This window comes from Antechinus flavipes, chromosome 2 (assembly GCF_016432865.1).
Source record: "Antechinus flavipes isolate AdamAnt ecotype Samford, QLD, Australia chromosome 2, AdamAnt_v2, whole genome shotgun sequence".
In the NCBI taxonomy this organism is placed as follows: Eukaryota; Metazoa; Chordata; class Mammalia; order Dasyuromorphia; family Dasyuridae; genus Antechinus; species Antechinus flavipes.
In genome coordinates, this window is record NC_067399.1 from 451,584,468 (window position 1) to 451,602,059 (window position 17,592).

At 39.9% G+C, this 17,592-nt stretch overlaps 1 protein-coding gene across 1 annotated transcript in view; it reads right to left on the minus strand.

Moving 5' to 3' along the window:
* Positions 1 to 4,004: 4,004 nt before the first annotated feature.
* The window catches only part of TM9SF4 (transmembrane 9 superfamily member 4), a 51,875-nt gene continuing 38,287 nt past the window's right edge, over positions 4,005 to 17,592 (minus strand). Inside the window, exons 14-18 of the mRNA XM_051979388.1 lie at positions 10,155 to 10,330; positions 8,994 to 9,057; positions 7,788 to 7,907; positions 7,171 to 7,260; positions 4,005 to 6,216 (exon numbers count right to left, since the gene is read on the minus strand). Of these exons, the coding sequence (XP_051835348.1) occupies positions 6,067 to 6,216; positions 7,171 to 7,260; positions 7,788 to 7,907; positions 8,994 to 9,057; positions 10,155 to 10,330 (600 nt within the window). The 3' untranslated portion in view covers positions 4,005 to 6,066. The remainder of the gene's footprint in view (positions 6,217 to 7,170; positions 7,261 to 7,787; positions 7,908 to 8,993; positions 9,058 to 10,154; positions 10,331 to 17,592) is intronic.

The window sequence follows — 17,592 nt, forward strand, 5'->3', positions numbered from 1 at the left end:
GATAAAGTCCTCTGGTTTTCAAAGTCCTTTCTAATCTTCTTACACATCCTTTGCAATCCTAGCCTCTTTGCTGTTCCTCAAACTCTGTCTCCCAAATCTTGAATTTTCACTGGCTGTCCCCATGCTTGCAATGCTTTCCCTTCTCATCTTCCTTTCTGTCTCAGAAATTAAGCATTTCTTTCTACAAGAAGCCTTTCCAATTTTCTGTAATCTTGGTATTTTTCCTGAAACCCTCCCCAGTTTTTGCTATATTGTTGGTACATGTCTGTTGTCATGTTGTCTCCTCAGTTAGACTGAGCTTCTACTAGAGCAGACTAATTTTTTTTAAACCTTTCTTTGTATCCCCAGATCTTAGTACAGTGCCTGGCACATAGTAGGTCCTTTAATAAGTGCTGATTCTTTCTATGCTAAGGTATAGAATTTATTTTTTTTTAATTTTATTTTATTTAATAATAACTTTGTATTGACAGAATCCATGCCAGGATAATTTTTTTTTTTACAACATTATCCCTTGCACTCGCTTATGTTTCGTTTTTTCCCCTTCCTCCCTCCACCCCCCCCCCCCAAGATGGCAAGCAGTCCTATATATGTTAAATATGTTGCAGTATATCCTAGATACAATACATATTTGCAGAACCGAACAGTTCTCCCGCTGCACAGGGAGAATTGGATTCAGAAGGTAAAAATAACTCGGGAAGAAAATCAAAAATGCAAATAATTCACATTCGTTTCCCAATGTTCCTTCTTTGGGTGTAGCTGTTTCTGTCCATCATTTATCCATTGAAACTCAGTTAAGTCTCTTTGTCATAGAAATCCACTTTAAGGTATAGAATTTAGAGCTAGAAAGGACCCAGAAAATTGAAGTATCTTAAATGTCTTGCTCAAGCATCTTACAAAAAAAAATAGGGTCTTATAAGGAGATCTAGTAATGTCTCTCCCTTACTCAAAAATTAATGGCCTTCTATGGTTATCTCCCCTGGATGTATGTATGTATTTGAATATTTGTGAGACAGGCCAAGATCAGCAATCTATGGGCTCACTCATGGCTACTATGAGATCCAATCCAATTTTTTTTTTTTTTACCATATCTCATGGATGGGAAGGATTAAGGCCCTCTGATCAGTTGGGCTTCTCATATATGCAAATGCCCTGGGCAAACAAGTTCAGTTTTAGTTGAACTTCTGTAGATCCCCAAAAGGCTCTCATTTGTACTTCCAGCCAATGTCAAAATAACCTTTTTTTTCCTCATGCTTTTCTTCAAAGTTGGACTTTTTTTTTTCACCTTAATGGAAAAGTCAGAGTATAGACTCTTAAGAACTAGAAGCTCTGTAAACAATTTCCAGTCCAACTTCTGTAAAGAGTTTCCAGTCCAACTAGCCATCCTCATGCAGGAGGAAAGCTATGGAAAAGCTTGTCTACTTCACACCAGAGAAAAACATTTGTTAAGGACATGTAATAGATTTAGCCCTCGGTATGGTTAGCAGACAATGGTGTCTTATTACTAGACTGGTAGGGCTGAGGAATGTCACAGATAGTTTGCCTAGATCTTAGGAAAACATTGAACAAAGAACCATGCTGCTCTTGTGGGGAAAATGGAGAGAAGTGAACTCTTAGGTAGGGTGTTTAGAGTTAGGTCAGTGAGAGTTCTCCTAGACTGCTCCAGTCAAACTACATCTGAACTCTTAGTGGGGAAAGGGAAAGAAATAAGCATTTAAGTGCTTGCTATATGCCAGGCACTGTGCTAATTAAGTGCTTTTTACACATATAATCTCATTCCATTACATACACATCCAGGTGTCATATTTTAGAAAGGATATTGACAAGGTAGAGGGACTCCAGAAGAGGAATGCTGGGTGAAGGGCCCCAAGCTCAAGCCATCTGAGGATGGGTCCCTCTTTACTGAAGGATATGAAGTAGAGGCTGGGTGATTGCTTACCAGGGGTGTAAGGGTACAGGGCCTTCTGAGTCAGGTGTAGACTAGACTTAGTTTTTGAGTTTCCTTCTAATTTAGATCCTGTGATTGACCTCAACCCAAGTCTCAAGTGGTAGAGGAGGAAAGAGAAAGAGCCTGTGGGGAATCTGAAGTTCAAAGGCAAATTTTCCGAGTCCTGCTTGGGGTTATTTCTTGTTGATAGTCCTGTATTTTCTATTTTTGCTCCCTCTCTCTGCCTCCTCTAAGGGTTAGGACCAAGGTAACCGGAAGAGGTAGCCCTTTGAGTAAAAGAAAGACATGGCTATAGTTTTATATTTTTTTTATAAGGAAGGTGCTGGTAAGACAGTTCAGGACAAAGACCATTGAATTTGTAGTCAGAAGACCTTGGTGCACACCCTACCCCTGTCTCCTCATCCTCTGAACCTTGTTTTACTTGTAAAATCATCTGTACCATCTATCTCATAAGAAGATTGTCAAGAAAATGCTAGAGAAATGGGCATTATCGCTTTTATTTTTAAAGAACAGACATAATTTTTAAGGGGCGGACATACTCCTCAGAGCACAATACACAGATGAGTACAAAGGGGAACATTTTAATATGACTTGATTGATTGCTAGAAAGAAAAACGACATTGGTCTCATTTTAAAGGAATTTCTCAATTATTTTAATTCAGAGATCTCATGGTAGCCCTGAGCAGGGATAGTTTTATGGTTCAATAGGTTGCTAATCCCTGGCCTTCGTTAGTACAAATACTCAATATATATTCAAGTTTGAGGGAAACTCCTGAGAATGTGGCCAAAGAGCAGATAAATGTTAGAAAAGGAGTTTCCCTGGAAGGCAAGAGGAAGGGAGAGAGAAAGAGGAATGAAGGGAGCATGGTATAGTGAATAGGGTGTGATATTCCCTAGGAATATCAGGAAAAACAGGATTTCAAATCCCATCTCAGACATTGGCTGTGTTGGTCCTGGTGGTCCCTTTCCCTCTCTGGGTCTATTTCCTCATCTGTAAAATGGACAGGATGACTTCTAAGGTCCCTCTAGCTATAAATGTTTGATCCTTTCTGGGTTCCTCCCCTAAAACATGAGATCAAATTCACTGATTAGGGAAATTCAATCTCAGAAACTGGAAGATGCTTAAATTAATTCTGTCCAACCTGATCATTATAAAGAGGAACAAAGTGATGTGGGGATGGGAGAATCCTTGTTCATAGATACATAGCACATTAGTGGCAGGCCAGTATTTTGATTCCCAGGTCAGTTCTAGTTCGTAGAAGCCATAGAAAAGTAATTATCACATATTCCTTTGGCACTTTAAATCTGTAAATAAGCATGGCTATTGCCTCTTTACAGGTAAGAAAGCTGAGACTTGTAAAGCCATTAGCCTATGGCTCTGACTATGGTCCAGAAGATTTGGAGCCCCAGACTCAATGGCTCTATTTGCTCTGACTTCTGGACAAGTCACTTTAATTCTTTGGGCCTCAGTGTTTCCCCTTCTAAAATGCACTAGCCTAGACTGGTAGGGCTGAGGAATGTCACAGATAATTTGCCTAGATCTTAGGAAAACATTGAACAAAGAACCATGCTGCTCTTGTGGGGAAAATGGAGAGAAGTGAACTCTTAGGTAGGGTGTTTGGAGTTAAACACCTGAGAGCTGGGATTGTGGGAACCGGCCTTCTGCCTCCAAGACTTGGACTCCTAGACTCAAGAAGCCACACAGACCATCTAATTTAAGGCCCTCCTTTCTTTTGACTTACAAGGAAACTGAGGTGCAAAAAGACCTTGCTCACAGTGTCACCTAGCTGCTCTCGACCTCCACAGTGAGTGGCAGAGCAGGTCTGCCCTCAGGTCCCCTTACAAGGTAGCCGTGTTCACACATGGGCGATGTGACAGGCTGAGTAAGAACACTAGACAGATACAGAATAAGGTGTGTCTTCATGTGTTTGAGGGGAGAAGCAGCACTGACCCAGCATTATGGAAAATTAATTTCCCTGCTTGCTTTGGGTTACTTGCCCCACCTTGGCATGTGAGGAAAGAGAAAATGCATATTTACATAGGATCCAAGAGACTGAACAACAGGACAATGGCATATTTATTTACAACAGGACAAAAAGATACACATATTAATTAAAAATTAAAAACCATAAAAAAAGTCAGAAAAATCTATGATGGTTTGAACTTCTCCATGAGGAGTCCATCCCAACATTATCTCTTAGAGAGAATATCCCAAATCTAAATGAACTAAAGTTTCCAAATCACAGTTTAACGATTGTCCCCTGGTTCCCCTTTCCCATCCTGATTCTTGGCTGATCCAACTTTGGTGTTACAAAGTAACCCTAAAAGGTTATTAGACAAGATTGTAAAGTATGTTCAATGGTTTTAGCTGGTGAGTGGGTGGGGCTCAGAGAAACTAGAGGGGAACAGTACCTCACTTTCTCTTAACATAGGAGTTAAATCAGTCAGCCATCTATAAACAAACAACCCTGAGCTTTGTTCTGTGGTGGGAACCAGCGAGAAGGAATTAGGGAAAGAGAAAAATCCCAAATACATCCCCATCCAGGTATTAATTCTGGCATGGGCTTGGTCTTTTACAACAAAACAACAGGAGAAATTGGTCAGGGCAGAAAGAGAACTACTCCTATGAGGTCCGTAAGAATGATTAAGGTCACTGTCTGTTGAAGGGCCATATTTGTCCATCTATGTCAAGATGCCTTGCCTATCCCAAAGAAGAGAGATGAGGAAAGGCTTCCCATTCTCTCACTGATATTTGGGGAAGCCTCAACCCCACTTCCCTCCTTCACTGCTCTCTCCATTTTAAACTTAGCTGTGGATTCTTCCAAAAGAGGAAGGTGAAAATTCAGACTTGGCTCTTAAAGCCTGGGGATGGATGGAAGGGGGCCTGGAGGAGGGAAGCTGGCTATAAGATACAGTCTACAGACTGGAGGAAGATTTTTCCCTCTTCCTCAGCCAATCTGCCTCCAAAATGTGCTAAAATAAGGAAACCAGTTTTCTCTAGTCTAAGTCCATAAGAGAGCGCCGAGGGCCTAAAAACAATAGTGAGAAGAGCTATCAAAACATATGTAAAAAGTTCAGCCCTTTTGAATTATGAAGATGCCTTCTAAGTGAGAATAATGTGGGGAAACGGCCTCAAAGCCTCCCCACCCATTCATTCATCAAAGTCCACCCCTCCCATAGTGATGCAGGAAGGCACACTGCTCAGTCACGCTTCTTGGCACCTCAGAAACACTGATTGGTTTGTGTGAAGGCCTCTCTTCCTCTCATCCAATCCCTAAGACAAGGAGATCCCTGGTGCCCAGAGAATGATGTCATCCCGGCATCTGGGTCTTTTCCCTCTCATCACGGGTGCTGGTGCTCAACTCTGACCTTCCTCTGTCTGGCCAAAGGACAGGGCTTGAGTTTTAGTTGTCACAGAGGGCATCACCAAGCTCTTCCCTGCATTGCTCTGTCTCTGAACATCCAGGGTCACAGCCTGGGGAGGGGAAAGGAAGAAGCAGGATAGGTGGAAGATGGAGGCAAAGGGCACTTACTGCTGGGGAGACAGAATGGCTCTCCAGAGTGAGAACTGCATTCGCGAAGATCCATGGAAAACACAACCAGGGGATGATGGGGAGAACCCCAGCAAATGGATGAAAAGCAGCCTCAAAGATGCCCTGGATGTCTCAGGATTTCCTCTTCCAGGTGGTTTCTGGGGGCAGGAGGTGGAAAGGCTCTCCCCAAATCAAGAGCCCTGGTGACCAAAACTCAGTGTCCTGGAGACTCCTTTTGTTTCCAATCTTAAATCCATTTTTGTAAAATCGAGGGAAGAAAAATAAACAAGTCAAAGAATTATGAATGGTGGGGCTTTTCTTGGCTTTAGAGATTAAAAAAAAAGTCCCCTATAGAACTGGAATAATATGATAAAATGCAAGATTTATCTACATGTCCCTCCCCCCCCAAGTAGCCTCAGGATCCATGAACACTGTGCCAAAAATGACATTCCAAACGAGCAGGAGTTATTTTATTTCACTCATCAATCCCCATTGGTTGGTTTCCTTCAGAGATCAGGGAAAGGAATCCCCCTTCCTTGCTGGTAGGAAACGCACAGGTCTGTCTCTTTGTGCAAGCGAGTTTCCCGTTCAGTCTATCTTCACCGCTGCATAGATTTTGCGGACAAACATGTAGGCTGCATAGAAGCCGATGGTGCCGGTGAGCAGCCAGAAGGACAGGACCATGAGGGCTGTGTAGCCAAAGTATAGCAGGGAAGGAATGAACTCGACGATGTCCAGCTAGAGGAAGGAAGGAAAGGCCATGTCAGAACTGCCCAGTGCTCAGTGGCAGGGCCCTTCTGTCACTGTTATGTAAGAGGGGAAGCAGGGTGGCCTGGGAGAGCTGAGGCACTGGGAAGGCAGGAGGTTAAATCTCCAAGCTCATGTCTTTGTTTTGTTTTGTCTTTAGCACTTTGAGGTTTAAAAGTATGTTCCTTAAAGAAACTCTCTAAGTCAGGAGGTATAAGTCTCATCCTTATCTTACAGATGAGGAAACTGGTTGGGTTGAGAGAAACAAAACAACTGGCCACAGGTAGCACAGGAAGGCAAGAAGCCACCTAGGGCTAGAACTCAGGGCTCCCTAGTTGCCTTTTTATACCTGAAGAAGCAGAGTTTGTGGTTCTATTGTTAAATTTGGTGAACAAGTCTTTGTTCATACAACTTAGCCCCTTAAGGTTTTTTACAACATTATCATAAAGAAGAGATCAATAAAGAAAAGCTCTCTTCTCAAACCCTCTAGAGACTCAGAGCAGCCAGAAGGCACATGGTTTGAGTCAGGAAGACCTAAATTCAAGGCCTATGCTTATTGGCTGTGTGATCCTGGGTAAATCTCTGTACTTCTCAGCCTCAATTTCCTCCTCTGTAAAGTAAGGAAAATAACAGGACTCATTCCATATGGTTGTTGTGAAGATTAAATGAAACAATCTCTTTGCAAACCTTAGAACACAATGTAAGTGCTAGCTTATCTATCCATTTGTTTATTGAAAGAAAAATCTAAGAACTTAAGTCCTAAAGAAATTAGGGGCCAACTTCTCCTTTGTCAGAACTGGGGCAGGAATAGATTGTGATAGAAGGGGGTGGGGAAGATGGCTGGATACCCTTCTGGACATATGGGGATCAAAATTCAGAAACTTGACCGTTCCTAATCCCCTGAAAGATGGGAGATGGTGGTGGCCTCTAGTTTGTAACTTATACCTTATTAACAAAGTAAAAAATGGCATAAATCAGGACGTAGAAAGCAGAGCCTCCAGAGACCAGGAAATTCCTCCACCACCAGCGATAATCCTGAGCAGGAAGCAGAGAAAAGAGGGAATCAAAATTACTGACTTCAGCCAGACCCTTCTTCCCCTACCTTCTATGGCTAACCAGAAGTCTAAAATCTACAAGTTCAATTTATTAAGGGGATGAGATGGTGAATCATCTGCCCCACTCATTCTTCTGACAGGACACAATATTGAAAAACCTGGTATATCCTAAGGCCCTGACTTTTGAGTTGTTTAAGGTCCTTTTTACCTCTGATATTTATGTTCCAAAGGACCTTTCAGCAATGACATTCTATGTTCTAAAAGTTTTTATTATAGTCATAACACATTCTTTGCCTCATATTCTAGGATCCCTTTTTGCTTCTAACATTCTATGTTCAACTCTGACATTATATGATTCTGAGATTACTGAAGGCTGTCCTTTCAGTTGAGTAGGGCTGAATTGTTTCTCACCAATTCTGCTCATATTTGTTCTAGATTCCTTCCTTTCTCTTGGGTCTAAGCTAACAAAATCAGGTGCCAGCTTCCCATCCCTTCACTCTTACTTACCTCAGCGCAGAGCTGAAAATACACCATGACAATGCTGATCTGGGAGCAGGACACAACCAAGATGATAAACACGAGGAACAGAAAGCCAAAGAGATAGTAGAACTGATTCTCCCAGATTGCCTGCATATAAGAGGGAAGTGTTTCAGGTAACCTGCCTATCCCAGTCCTCTTGTCTTTCTATTGTCCTGTCTTGGTCTCAGAGGAAAAGAAAAACCACTCAAGCTTTTCCTATTCTAGGGGTAGAATTCAGTATATGAACTGAGAAGTAGGTAAAGAAGCAACTTTACAGGGAGTCAGTAAGGTCTGGGTCTAGACTTGAAAACTGGATAGTGGGTGACCTACAACAGAAGTGTCAAACTTAATGGCCCCTGGGCCATGGAATCTGGCCTGAACCAGATTAAAATCTAACTAGTTTTAATACTCACAACAAAACAATAATATTAATTTGTGATATTCTAAGTCAATATTCTGCTTACAGGAACACAGGGATACAGGGATCTGTTTCCAGTTTAACACCATTGATCTACAATAAATGAAGCAGAGAAGAAGCCAAGAGTCCTAGTCAGCAGAGGCCGCTCTTTCCAAAGCTGTAGCCTTATCCCATGCTTTGTACGACTCCTTTATTGTCCTACTTCTCATGGATTCCAGAAGCAATAAAGATGAAAGGCAGCACACACTGAGACACAGCGATCAACAATGATACAAGACTCAATCTTTTTTAAAAGTATTTTTTCATAAGAAAGGACAGATAGGGAAACTACAATATGATTAAATGGGCAAAGGCTTTCCAGATAACCTGGGCTAAAGTCTTGACTCCACAACTTACTGGTTATGGGATTTTGGAAGAGTCACATTCTGCTCTTTGGGTCAAATATAAAGAAGTTGGATTAGATGATTTCTAAGGACCCTTCCAGTTCTAAGATTCTGTGATTACTTCTCAGCAGTGATTTACTCCTTAGGTACCAAAACAATGATAGCTCAGGACTCCCCCATGGCACTTGGGGCAAGAAGTAAACCTTGTAAGACAAGAGGCACCAGGGTTCTTTATTATGGAAATTGGAGGGAGAAAAACACTAGAAGTATAAAAGAAGAAAGTCACCATCTACACAGTATTCTGAAGGCAATAGGACGTGTGTGTGTGTGTGTGTGTGTGTGTGTGTGTGTGTGTCTGTCTGTCTCTCTCTCTGCAGGAGAGGGGATGCTCACACTGAAGATGAAGAAGAGTTCGATGAACATGGCTCCAAAGGGGAGGATCCCAGCCATTAGGATACTACATGAGAAAAAGAAAAGAAGAGAGGGTGAGGTTAATAAAGGGCACAAAGTATCACAGGAAAACAAGACCACCCGGCTTTACTGCTATGGATCACAATGGTCTCTCACACCTACATGAGGAATGTTTTCAAACCACATTCATATTATTCATCACACATTAGTCCTATGACAGCACTATGGGATAAAGATAGATGTAACATTCTAATTTTATTTTATTTTATTTAAATTTGAATTTTAAAAAAAGTTTTATCAATGCTTTTAGTTTTATCACAACTGTTTTCCCTCTAGATTGACAAACAGTTCAACAAAATGGTTAATACAGTGACCTTATAGGACATTGTATATAATATTCTTCTAGTATTTCCCTATTTCTTTCTTATAAAGGGAGATAAAACAATAGAACAAAACTTAATTTTTAAATGAGGAAACGGAAATACTGAAGTGACTTCACATAGGTCACATACAGAATACAATGAGTGAATCAATGGTGCAGATAGGATTCAAACCCAGATCTCTCCATTGGCACTTTCCCCACTAGATCAATATAAGAGTGAAATGGAGAGGAACAGTGCCATCCCTTTTAGTCCCCTAAGTGCACCTTCTCTTTAGGCACTAGTCAGCTTTGCTTCATCGTCAGACTAACTCTAAAGAGATGAAGGGAGAGCACTGGAATGGGGTATCCATTTTCATAATAAACACAGTGAAAGTCACTGTGGTGTAGTGGAAAGAGACTAGATTTAGAGTTGAAGCCTGGGGCTGTTATGATGACTCCTAGCCATGTGACTTCTCTGAAGAATTCAGTTCTTTATCTATTAAATGAGGTAGGATATATTACCCAATTCCCAGAACTTTTTAAAGGAATACAGTATATTGTAAACTGCATAGAAATACCTGAATGGGAATTATGATGCCAAGTACCAAACAGTAAAAGCACTAAGGTGTAGCAGATAGCCTTCCTGGCCAAGATCCCCTACTAGTTCTTTCCTAAGGGCTCAGTTGCCTGCTCTCTTGGAAGAATAGGTAACTCTAGTATACAGGGAAAGGAAGGGCATTTTCCCTTCTGCCACCCAAGAAACTCATAGGCACTCAACTCACCCCACGAATCTGTTCATGTACCACCGTTGCTCAGGGATCTGCCTGGGGATCTGGTTGGTGCGCACGGGGTTATCATAAGGCTGCTTGCGGAATCCAAAGTAATAGCCTAGGTATACCAGCGGCAGAGAGATCCCAAACCACATGCACAGCAAGGCTACCATCGTAGGGAATGGTACCTGGAAACATTGTATTCAGGACATGAATAACATTCTAAGAATCTATGAAGGTCCTACATTTGCAACTTGATTACCATTTAGTTTTTTTAGAAATCTGCCTAATGTTTCTTTAAGGAACATATACACTCAAGATAGTTTGGTCACTGGCAATTAACTGCAAGACGAAGAACAGAGAATGTTAGAGGTTTCATAAAAGAATTGTCATTGGAATGCAGCACCAAGAAGAATAGGTGAGTTTGCCATTGAACTAAGCACGGGGAATTCACTGGGGGACCTATAAGCCTTAACTTTTAAAAATTTCTAGGCATGGAAACTGGCTCAGTGACTTATTGGGATTGTGATATGTCTGTTTTCCTGCCAGAGGAAATCACCAACTGGAAAGGCATGTAGGAAATGCATATTTCTCTACCTTCTTGAGGAAAAGGCAAAGGATTTGGTTTCTTTACAATCCAGATTATTTAGAAGAATAGAAAGTTCATTATATAAAATTCAGGAAATAATTAAACAAAGAAGTCCAAAAAATAAAAGATTCTAAGGAGGCAAAAGAATGTTAGAATGAGGGTATGGAGGTTGGTGAATAGACAAATATGATAGAAGGGAAGAATAGATATCTCTCACCTAGAGGGGAAGGAAGGAAAAGAAGGAAGAATCCCCTCTGCCACTCAAAGAATACACAGGCAATCAACTCACCCCATGAATCTGTTTATGCACCACTATTACTCCACTGCACAGTGAAGCTAAATAATGGATAGTAGGTATTTTTCAAAAAAGATCTATTTGGAACTTCAGTGAAAAGTTGCATCCATAAAAAAGGATAATCCAGAAGCACCAGTATGTGCTTGCTAGAAAATCAGTTACAGGTACCAGAAGGATAAGACAAGTTTTGGTGCCTAGTAACTCTCTACCATGGAAGCATGTCTACTTGAGAGAAATGCTATTTCCCCATCTGCTGTTGTTTTGTGATGTGATGGAGAACTTGTCAGGACTACTCAATCATAATGACTGGCTACTTACTGTGAGAGTTACTATAAGAAGAAATCTGAAAAGGTTTGTAGGGACCATAGGGAATCTGGGCAGGAAATAGATGTGGGGCCTAAGTAAAAGAGCCATATCTTTTTTCCAATGAAAGGTTTGGATTTCAGAACAGAAAAGACAATAAAAGAACTAAACAGAGTTTAGTTAAATGTTGGTATTCAAGAATTAGCTGCCAAATCTAATAGTCTCAATCTTCTTGAATTTTCTATAGCATTAATCAAGCTCTCCTCCTAGACCAGTAGTCTCTTAACTCTTTAGATTCAGATGGACTCTGGGAAGCTTGGTGAAGTCTATCTCTCCTTTTCAGAATAAAACTTCTAAATGTATAAAATAAAACAATACAAAGAAACCAATTATATTGAAATAAAGTTCTCAAAATATTTTTTAAATAACTTCATGGATCCCTAAGAACTTCTATCTAGATCCTCTGTCCTTCATGAGTTTTCCATAACACTGCTCTCACTTGGTTTTCCACCTCATACCTATGACTCTTCCTTCTCAGTCTCCTTTACTACTTTTATCATCTTTATCCCATCCCTTGTGCCCTTACTGTTTCAGAGTTGACCTGAGCTCTCTATTCTTCCCTGTCTAAACAGGCATCAATTCTCATTAACTTAACAATGGCCTATAGATCTAGCTCTCTAGTTCCAGGCTCACATTACTAAATACTTATTAGATATCACCCAGAGGCATCTTGAAATCAATGGTGTTTGAAACAGAAATCATGTTCTATCCAACCCATCCCCATGTTCTCCTTTTCCAAACTTTCCCATTTTTTGGAGTAGAGAAAGGGGAGGGCTTCCACTGTGTTTAAGTTCACAATCTCAAAATCATCTTAACTTTGCCATCTTCAACCCTCATTCCCAAGCAGATGCCAAGTCCTACTGATTTATTTTCACTCTGTAGCTCTCATCCATTTCTATTTATTTTCTTCCCTTCACATGGCCACCATTCTAGTTCAGATCCTCATCTGACCTAAACTACTGGGAGAGCCTCTTAATTGCTTTTCCTGCCCACAGTGAATCCCCTCTCCACTCCAGTCTTCAAATTAAGTGCCAAAGTGATATTGCTAAAGCACCTATTTCTTTTACCTCTAAAACAAAATACAATTTTCCTGATTGGCTTTTAAAGTGCTCCTTAGTCAGGCTCAGGACAAGCTTTCCAGGCTTAATGCTACAGCACTCCTTAGTCAGACTTAGGACAAGTTTTCCAGGCTTAGTGCACATACTTTCCTTCGTACTTGCTTTTTAGTTCATCTGACCTTGCTGTTTCTTATATTTCCTCTTCCATTCCCATCTACATGTACATGCCATCTCCCATGTCTGGAAGGAGTGTATCCTTTTTTGGGACAAGAGCTCTAGGCTTGATTTAAGCACTGTTGTTCCTAAATGTTGACCATAGTGCTTGATATTTAGAGTTGATAAAATGGGCAATGGGAAAGCATTATATGTCAAGATGATACTGAACTGATATAATAGTATGTGGAAAGAAGAAGGACTTTCTTAGTGTATAAGTCTTAAAGTACTCAATACTCAAATAAGTATAATGCTCAAATGAGGTGAGGGAACATTAAGAGTCCCAATGAGGCAATTTTAACCCATCGTACCTCATAATTCTATATACAATCATTTTTTCTTGATCAGAGCAACTGTACCCAAGCTAGGGATTCTTAACCTTCTATATATCATGGACCCATTTTGTAGTCTGGTAAAGCATGTAAAGTTGATCTTTAAAAAAAAAAAATCATAACGGAAGGAAATGTGAAATTTCATTTAGAGATTAATAAACATAAAGATGTAATATTCCCCTCCTCCCGTCTCCTCCCCTCCAAGTTGATAAGAACTTGAAATGTACCTATGAGACCCAGGCTAAAAAATCCTGCCCTAGGCTAAAAGAATTTAGGAGTATGATAAATGGATTTTAGCAATTTTTTTATTTTTTGCTGAGGCAATTGAGGTCGAGTGACTTGCCCAAAGTCACACAGCTAGAAAGTGTTAAGTATCTGAGACCAGATGTGAACTCAGGTCCTTCTGACTTTAGAGCTGGTGCTCTATCCACTGCACCACCTAGCTGTCCCGCTTTTAGCAATCTTTTAAGAAAATTTTTTGATAGCAAATAATTGCAAACAAATTTAATGTCCATCAACTGGGGAATGGCTAAATAAACTGTAGTAATTCAATGTAATGAAGTATTTTGATCAATACGGAGAAGCATGGAGAGTTCTATATGAACTCATGCAAAGTGAACTAAAGAGAAGCAAGAAAATAATAGACTCAATGACTATAAACACACACAAAATCAAAAAATGAATATATCAAAACTATAAACTTCAAGCAGGACTAGAATGAAAAGATATGCAGGGACACTCCCAACTCAGCCTTTCATAGGAGTGAGAGGTCAAGAGGTGTTATGTATGTTTTTGGACTTTTTCAATGTATTAATCAGTTTGTGCTGATTTTTTGGAAGAAATTCTGGTAAACAAAAAAAATTTTGGAAGCTTGAAAATGGACATGTGTATCAATTTTTTTTTTTAAAGATAAGGTAGACTATCAATTATTTTCAGATAAGACAGACTGATGATGGCAACATTTTATAGAATGGATTATTAAAGAGATGATTTGTGAACACTTAGGAAGTGAAAATCACTAGGAAGGAGTCATCATGGGTTCATTAAGAACAAGTCATGACAGCCTAATTTCTTTTTTTAACAGGGTAAACCAGGGGAATATCATAAGCAATATTTCAGCAAGACAAAGCATCTCCTGGATAAAGTACTTATGAACAGTGTGCTGGAAGTTAGTACAGTTACTAAGACTGCTCCAAAGAAAACTGATTAATGGATTCACATCAATCTGAAGAGAGGTCTCAAGTGACTTATTATGCCATAGAGCTTTGTCCTAGACTCTGTTCTGGTCAATATTTTTTTTTTATCAATAACATGATGTTCTATCTGTAATTTTCCATTTTCTGTCCTCTATGCCTAGAATGCCCTTCCTTTCTAACCTGTGCCTCTTAGACCCCCTAATTTCCTTCAGGCTTGATTCAAATGCCACCTTCTATATAAAGCCTTTCAAAGTCTTCTCAACTCTGTCTCCCTCCTAGCTTCCATGTATCAATTGTATCAATCTACCTGTACACACACATATTTGTCTCTCCTAACTAGGCTGGAAACTTCTTGAGGGTAGATGTTATTTTATTGTCATCACCAGTACTCAGCACTATGTCTAGTACATAGGCATGTGAAAAATTCCTCCAGTGAATTCAATATAAATAGTGGGAAATGACTGTGAAACGAAACTAAACTACTTTAATACCTAAGTATAATTTCAGAACCATGTCTTCCCCATCCTCCCTGAAAAGATCATCTACAATACACACCTCCCCTTTTCTCTCACTTTTCTCTTAACCCTTTACAATCTGACTTCTTTTTTTTTTTTTTTTTAATAACTTTTTATTGATAGAACGCATGCCAGGGTAATTTTTTACAGCATTATCCCTTGCATTCACTTCTGTTCCGATTTTTTCCCTCCCTCCCTCCATCCCCTCCCCCAGATGGCAAGCAGTCCTTTACATGTTGAATAGGTTACAGTATATCCTAGATATAATATATGTGTGCAGAACCGAACAGTTTTCTTGTTGCACAGGAAAAATTGAATTCAGAAGGTATAAATAACCCGGGAAGAAAAACAAAAATGCAAGCAGTTTATATTTCATTTCCCAGTGTTCTTTCTTTGGGTGTAGCTGCTTCTGTCCATCTTTGATCAATTAAAGCTCTCTTTATCAAAGAGATCCACTTCCATCAGAATATATCCTCAAACAGTATCGTTATTGAGGTATATAATGATCTCCTGGTTCTGCTCATTTCACAACATCAGTTCATGTAAGTCTCGCCAGTCCTCTCTGTATTCATCCTGTTGGTCATTCCTTACAGAACAATAATACTCCATAACATTCATATACCACAATTTACTCAGCCATTCTCCAATTGATGGGCATCTTTTCATTTTCCAGCTTCGAGCCACTACAAACAGGACAATATGACTTCTTACCTTATCACTCCACTGAAAGTGCTCCCTCCAAAGTTACCAATGAATTCTTATTTGTCAAATCCAATGGCCTTTTCTCAATGGACAGATTCTTCATGACCTCTCTGTAGCCTCCGACACTACTGATCATTCTTTCCTCCTTGATACACTCTCTTCTCTCTAGTTATTTGGGGATACCACCTTCTCCTAGTTTTCTTACACATATATTTGTTTCTTCATAAGTCTCATTTGCTGGATCTTCATCTATACCACATCCTCTAACCAGAAGTGCCTTTCATGGTTTTGTCCTAGGTTTTCTTCTCTTCTCCCTTCTATACTACTTTACTTAATAATCTCATCAGTTCCCATAGATTCAATTAGCAATGATATGCTGACAATTCTCAAATATCTCTATCCTGCCTTCACCTCTCTACCGCCAATCTTTCATCTCCAACTATCTTTCAAACACTGTAAACTAGATGTCTAGTAGATCTCTTAAACCCAACATGTCCAAAATTGAACTCATTTTTTGCCCCCTAAACCTTCCCCACCACCTGCCTTCCCTGCTGATTGTAGAAAGCAATACCATCTTCACAATCCCTCAGGCTCTCACAATCAAGGAGTCATCCTAGACACTTCACTACCTTTCCTTTTTTGTTTGGTTTTTGCTGAGGCAATTGGGGTTAAGTGACTTGCCCAGGGTCACACAGCTAGAATGTGTTAAGTGTCTGATGAACTCAGGTCCTCTTAACTTCAGTGTTCTATCCACAGTGCCACCTAATTGCCCCCACTTGACTACCTTTCAAACCCACACTCCCTTCATCCAATTTGCTGCTAAGACCGAGCAATTCTGCCTTTGCAATATTTTTTAAATATGCTCCTTTCTCTCCTTTGACACTGCCAATACTCTGGTGAAGGCTCTTATAATCTATCGATCATACCTATTATACCTTGGAACACATGAACAAAATATGCTTATTTGAATGCATCTTTACTATCTCAAGAATGTAATTTCCTTCAAGCTTTTAGACCCCATGGGTTACAGGTATGAGTTTTGTTATGATTTATTATTACTGCTACAAGATCCACAAACAAGCAATTGTAATATTGCTTTCCCCATTCCAAATATCTCCCCATTCTAATCTATCCTTCATTCACCCAAACAAAGTGATTTTCCCTAAAGTGCAAGTCTGACAATGTCACTTGCCTAATCAATAAATTCCAGTTGACTCCCTATCACCTCCAAAATCAATACAAAATCCTGTCTGGTGCACAAAGCCCTTCACAGCCTAGTCTCCTCCTAGCTTTTCAATCTTCTTACATCTTATTTTCTATCATATATTCTTCAATCTTGTAACATCAGCTTCTGAACTGTTCTATGAACAAAACATTCCATTTGCAGACTCCAGGCACTTTCTCATGCAGGGAATACTTGCCTTTCTCATCTCCACCTGCTGACTTCCCTGGATTCCCTTAAATCCCAACTAATTGGGATGTACTCTTGTACTGGAAGTCTCTTCCAACCTCTTTTCAGAATCTAGTGCCTTCCTTCTCTTAATTTTCTTTTTATCCTGTATATAGTTCATCTGTATACTGGTATTTTTTTGTTTGTTTGTTTCCCCATTAGACTATGAGCTTGCTGAGAACAGGGACTGTCTTTTGCCTCTTTTTGTTTCCCTAGTGCTTAGCATAGTACCTGGCACAGAACAGGCACTTAATATTTACTGACTGACAGACTTAGAACAAAAGAGGCAATAGCCCTATCTCCTGGTCAAACCATATTTGGAGCACTGTGTTTAAGTCTAGGCACCCCATTTTAAGTAATACATTAACTAGAGAAAAAGATTGTTCATGAGTAATCAACAAAGATGGTAAAGGGGCTTTTAGGAGAATTTGCTGAAGAACTGGAAGGGTGGAGGTGGGGAGAGGGAGAAGGGACTTATCTTGGAGAAAAGAAACTCCTAAGAATCTGAAAGATTATTATTGGGCAGGGAATTAAATTTCTTCTGTTTAATCCAAAAGGGTAAAAGCAATATTTAGAGATGTTTGAGGGTGGGTATAGTGGTGTACACCTGTAATCACAGTTTATGGGGAAGCTTAGGCTATTGGATCTCTTGGGCTCAGAAGTTCCAAGCTGCAGTGTATTATGTTGACTGGGTGTTTTCATTAAGTGTAGCATAAGGATAGTGAGCCTTCAAGAGA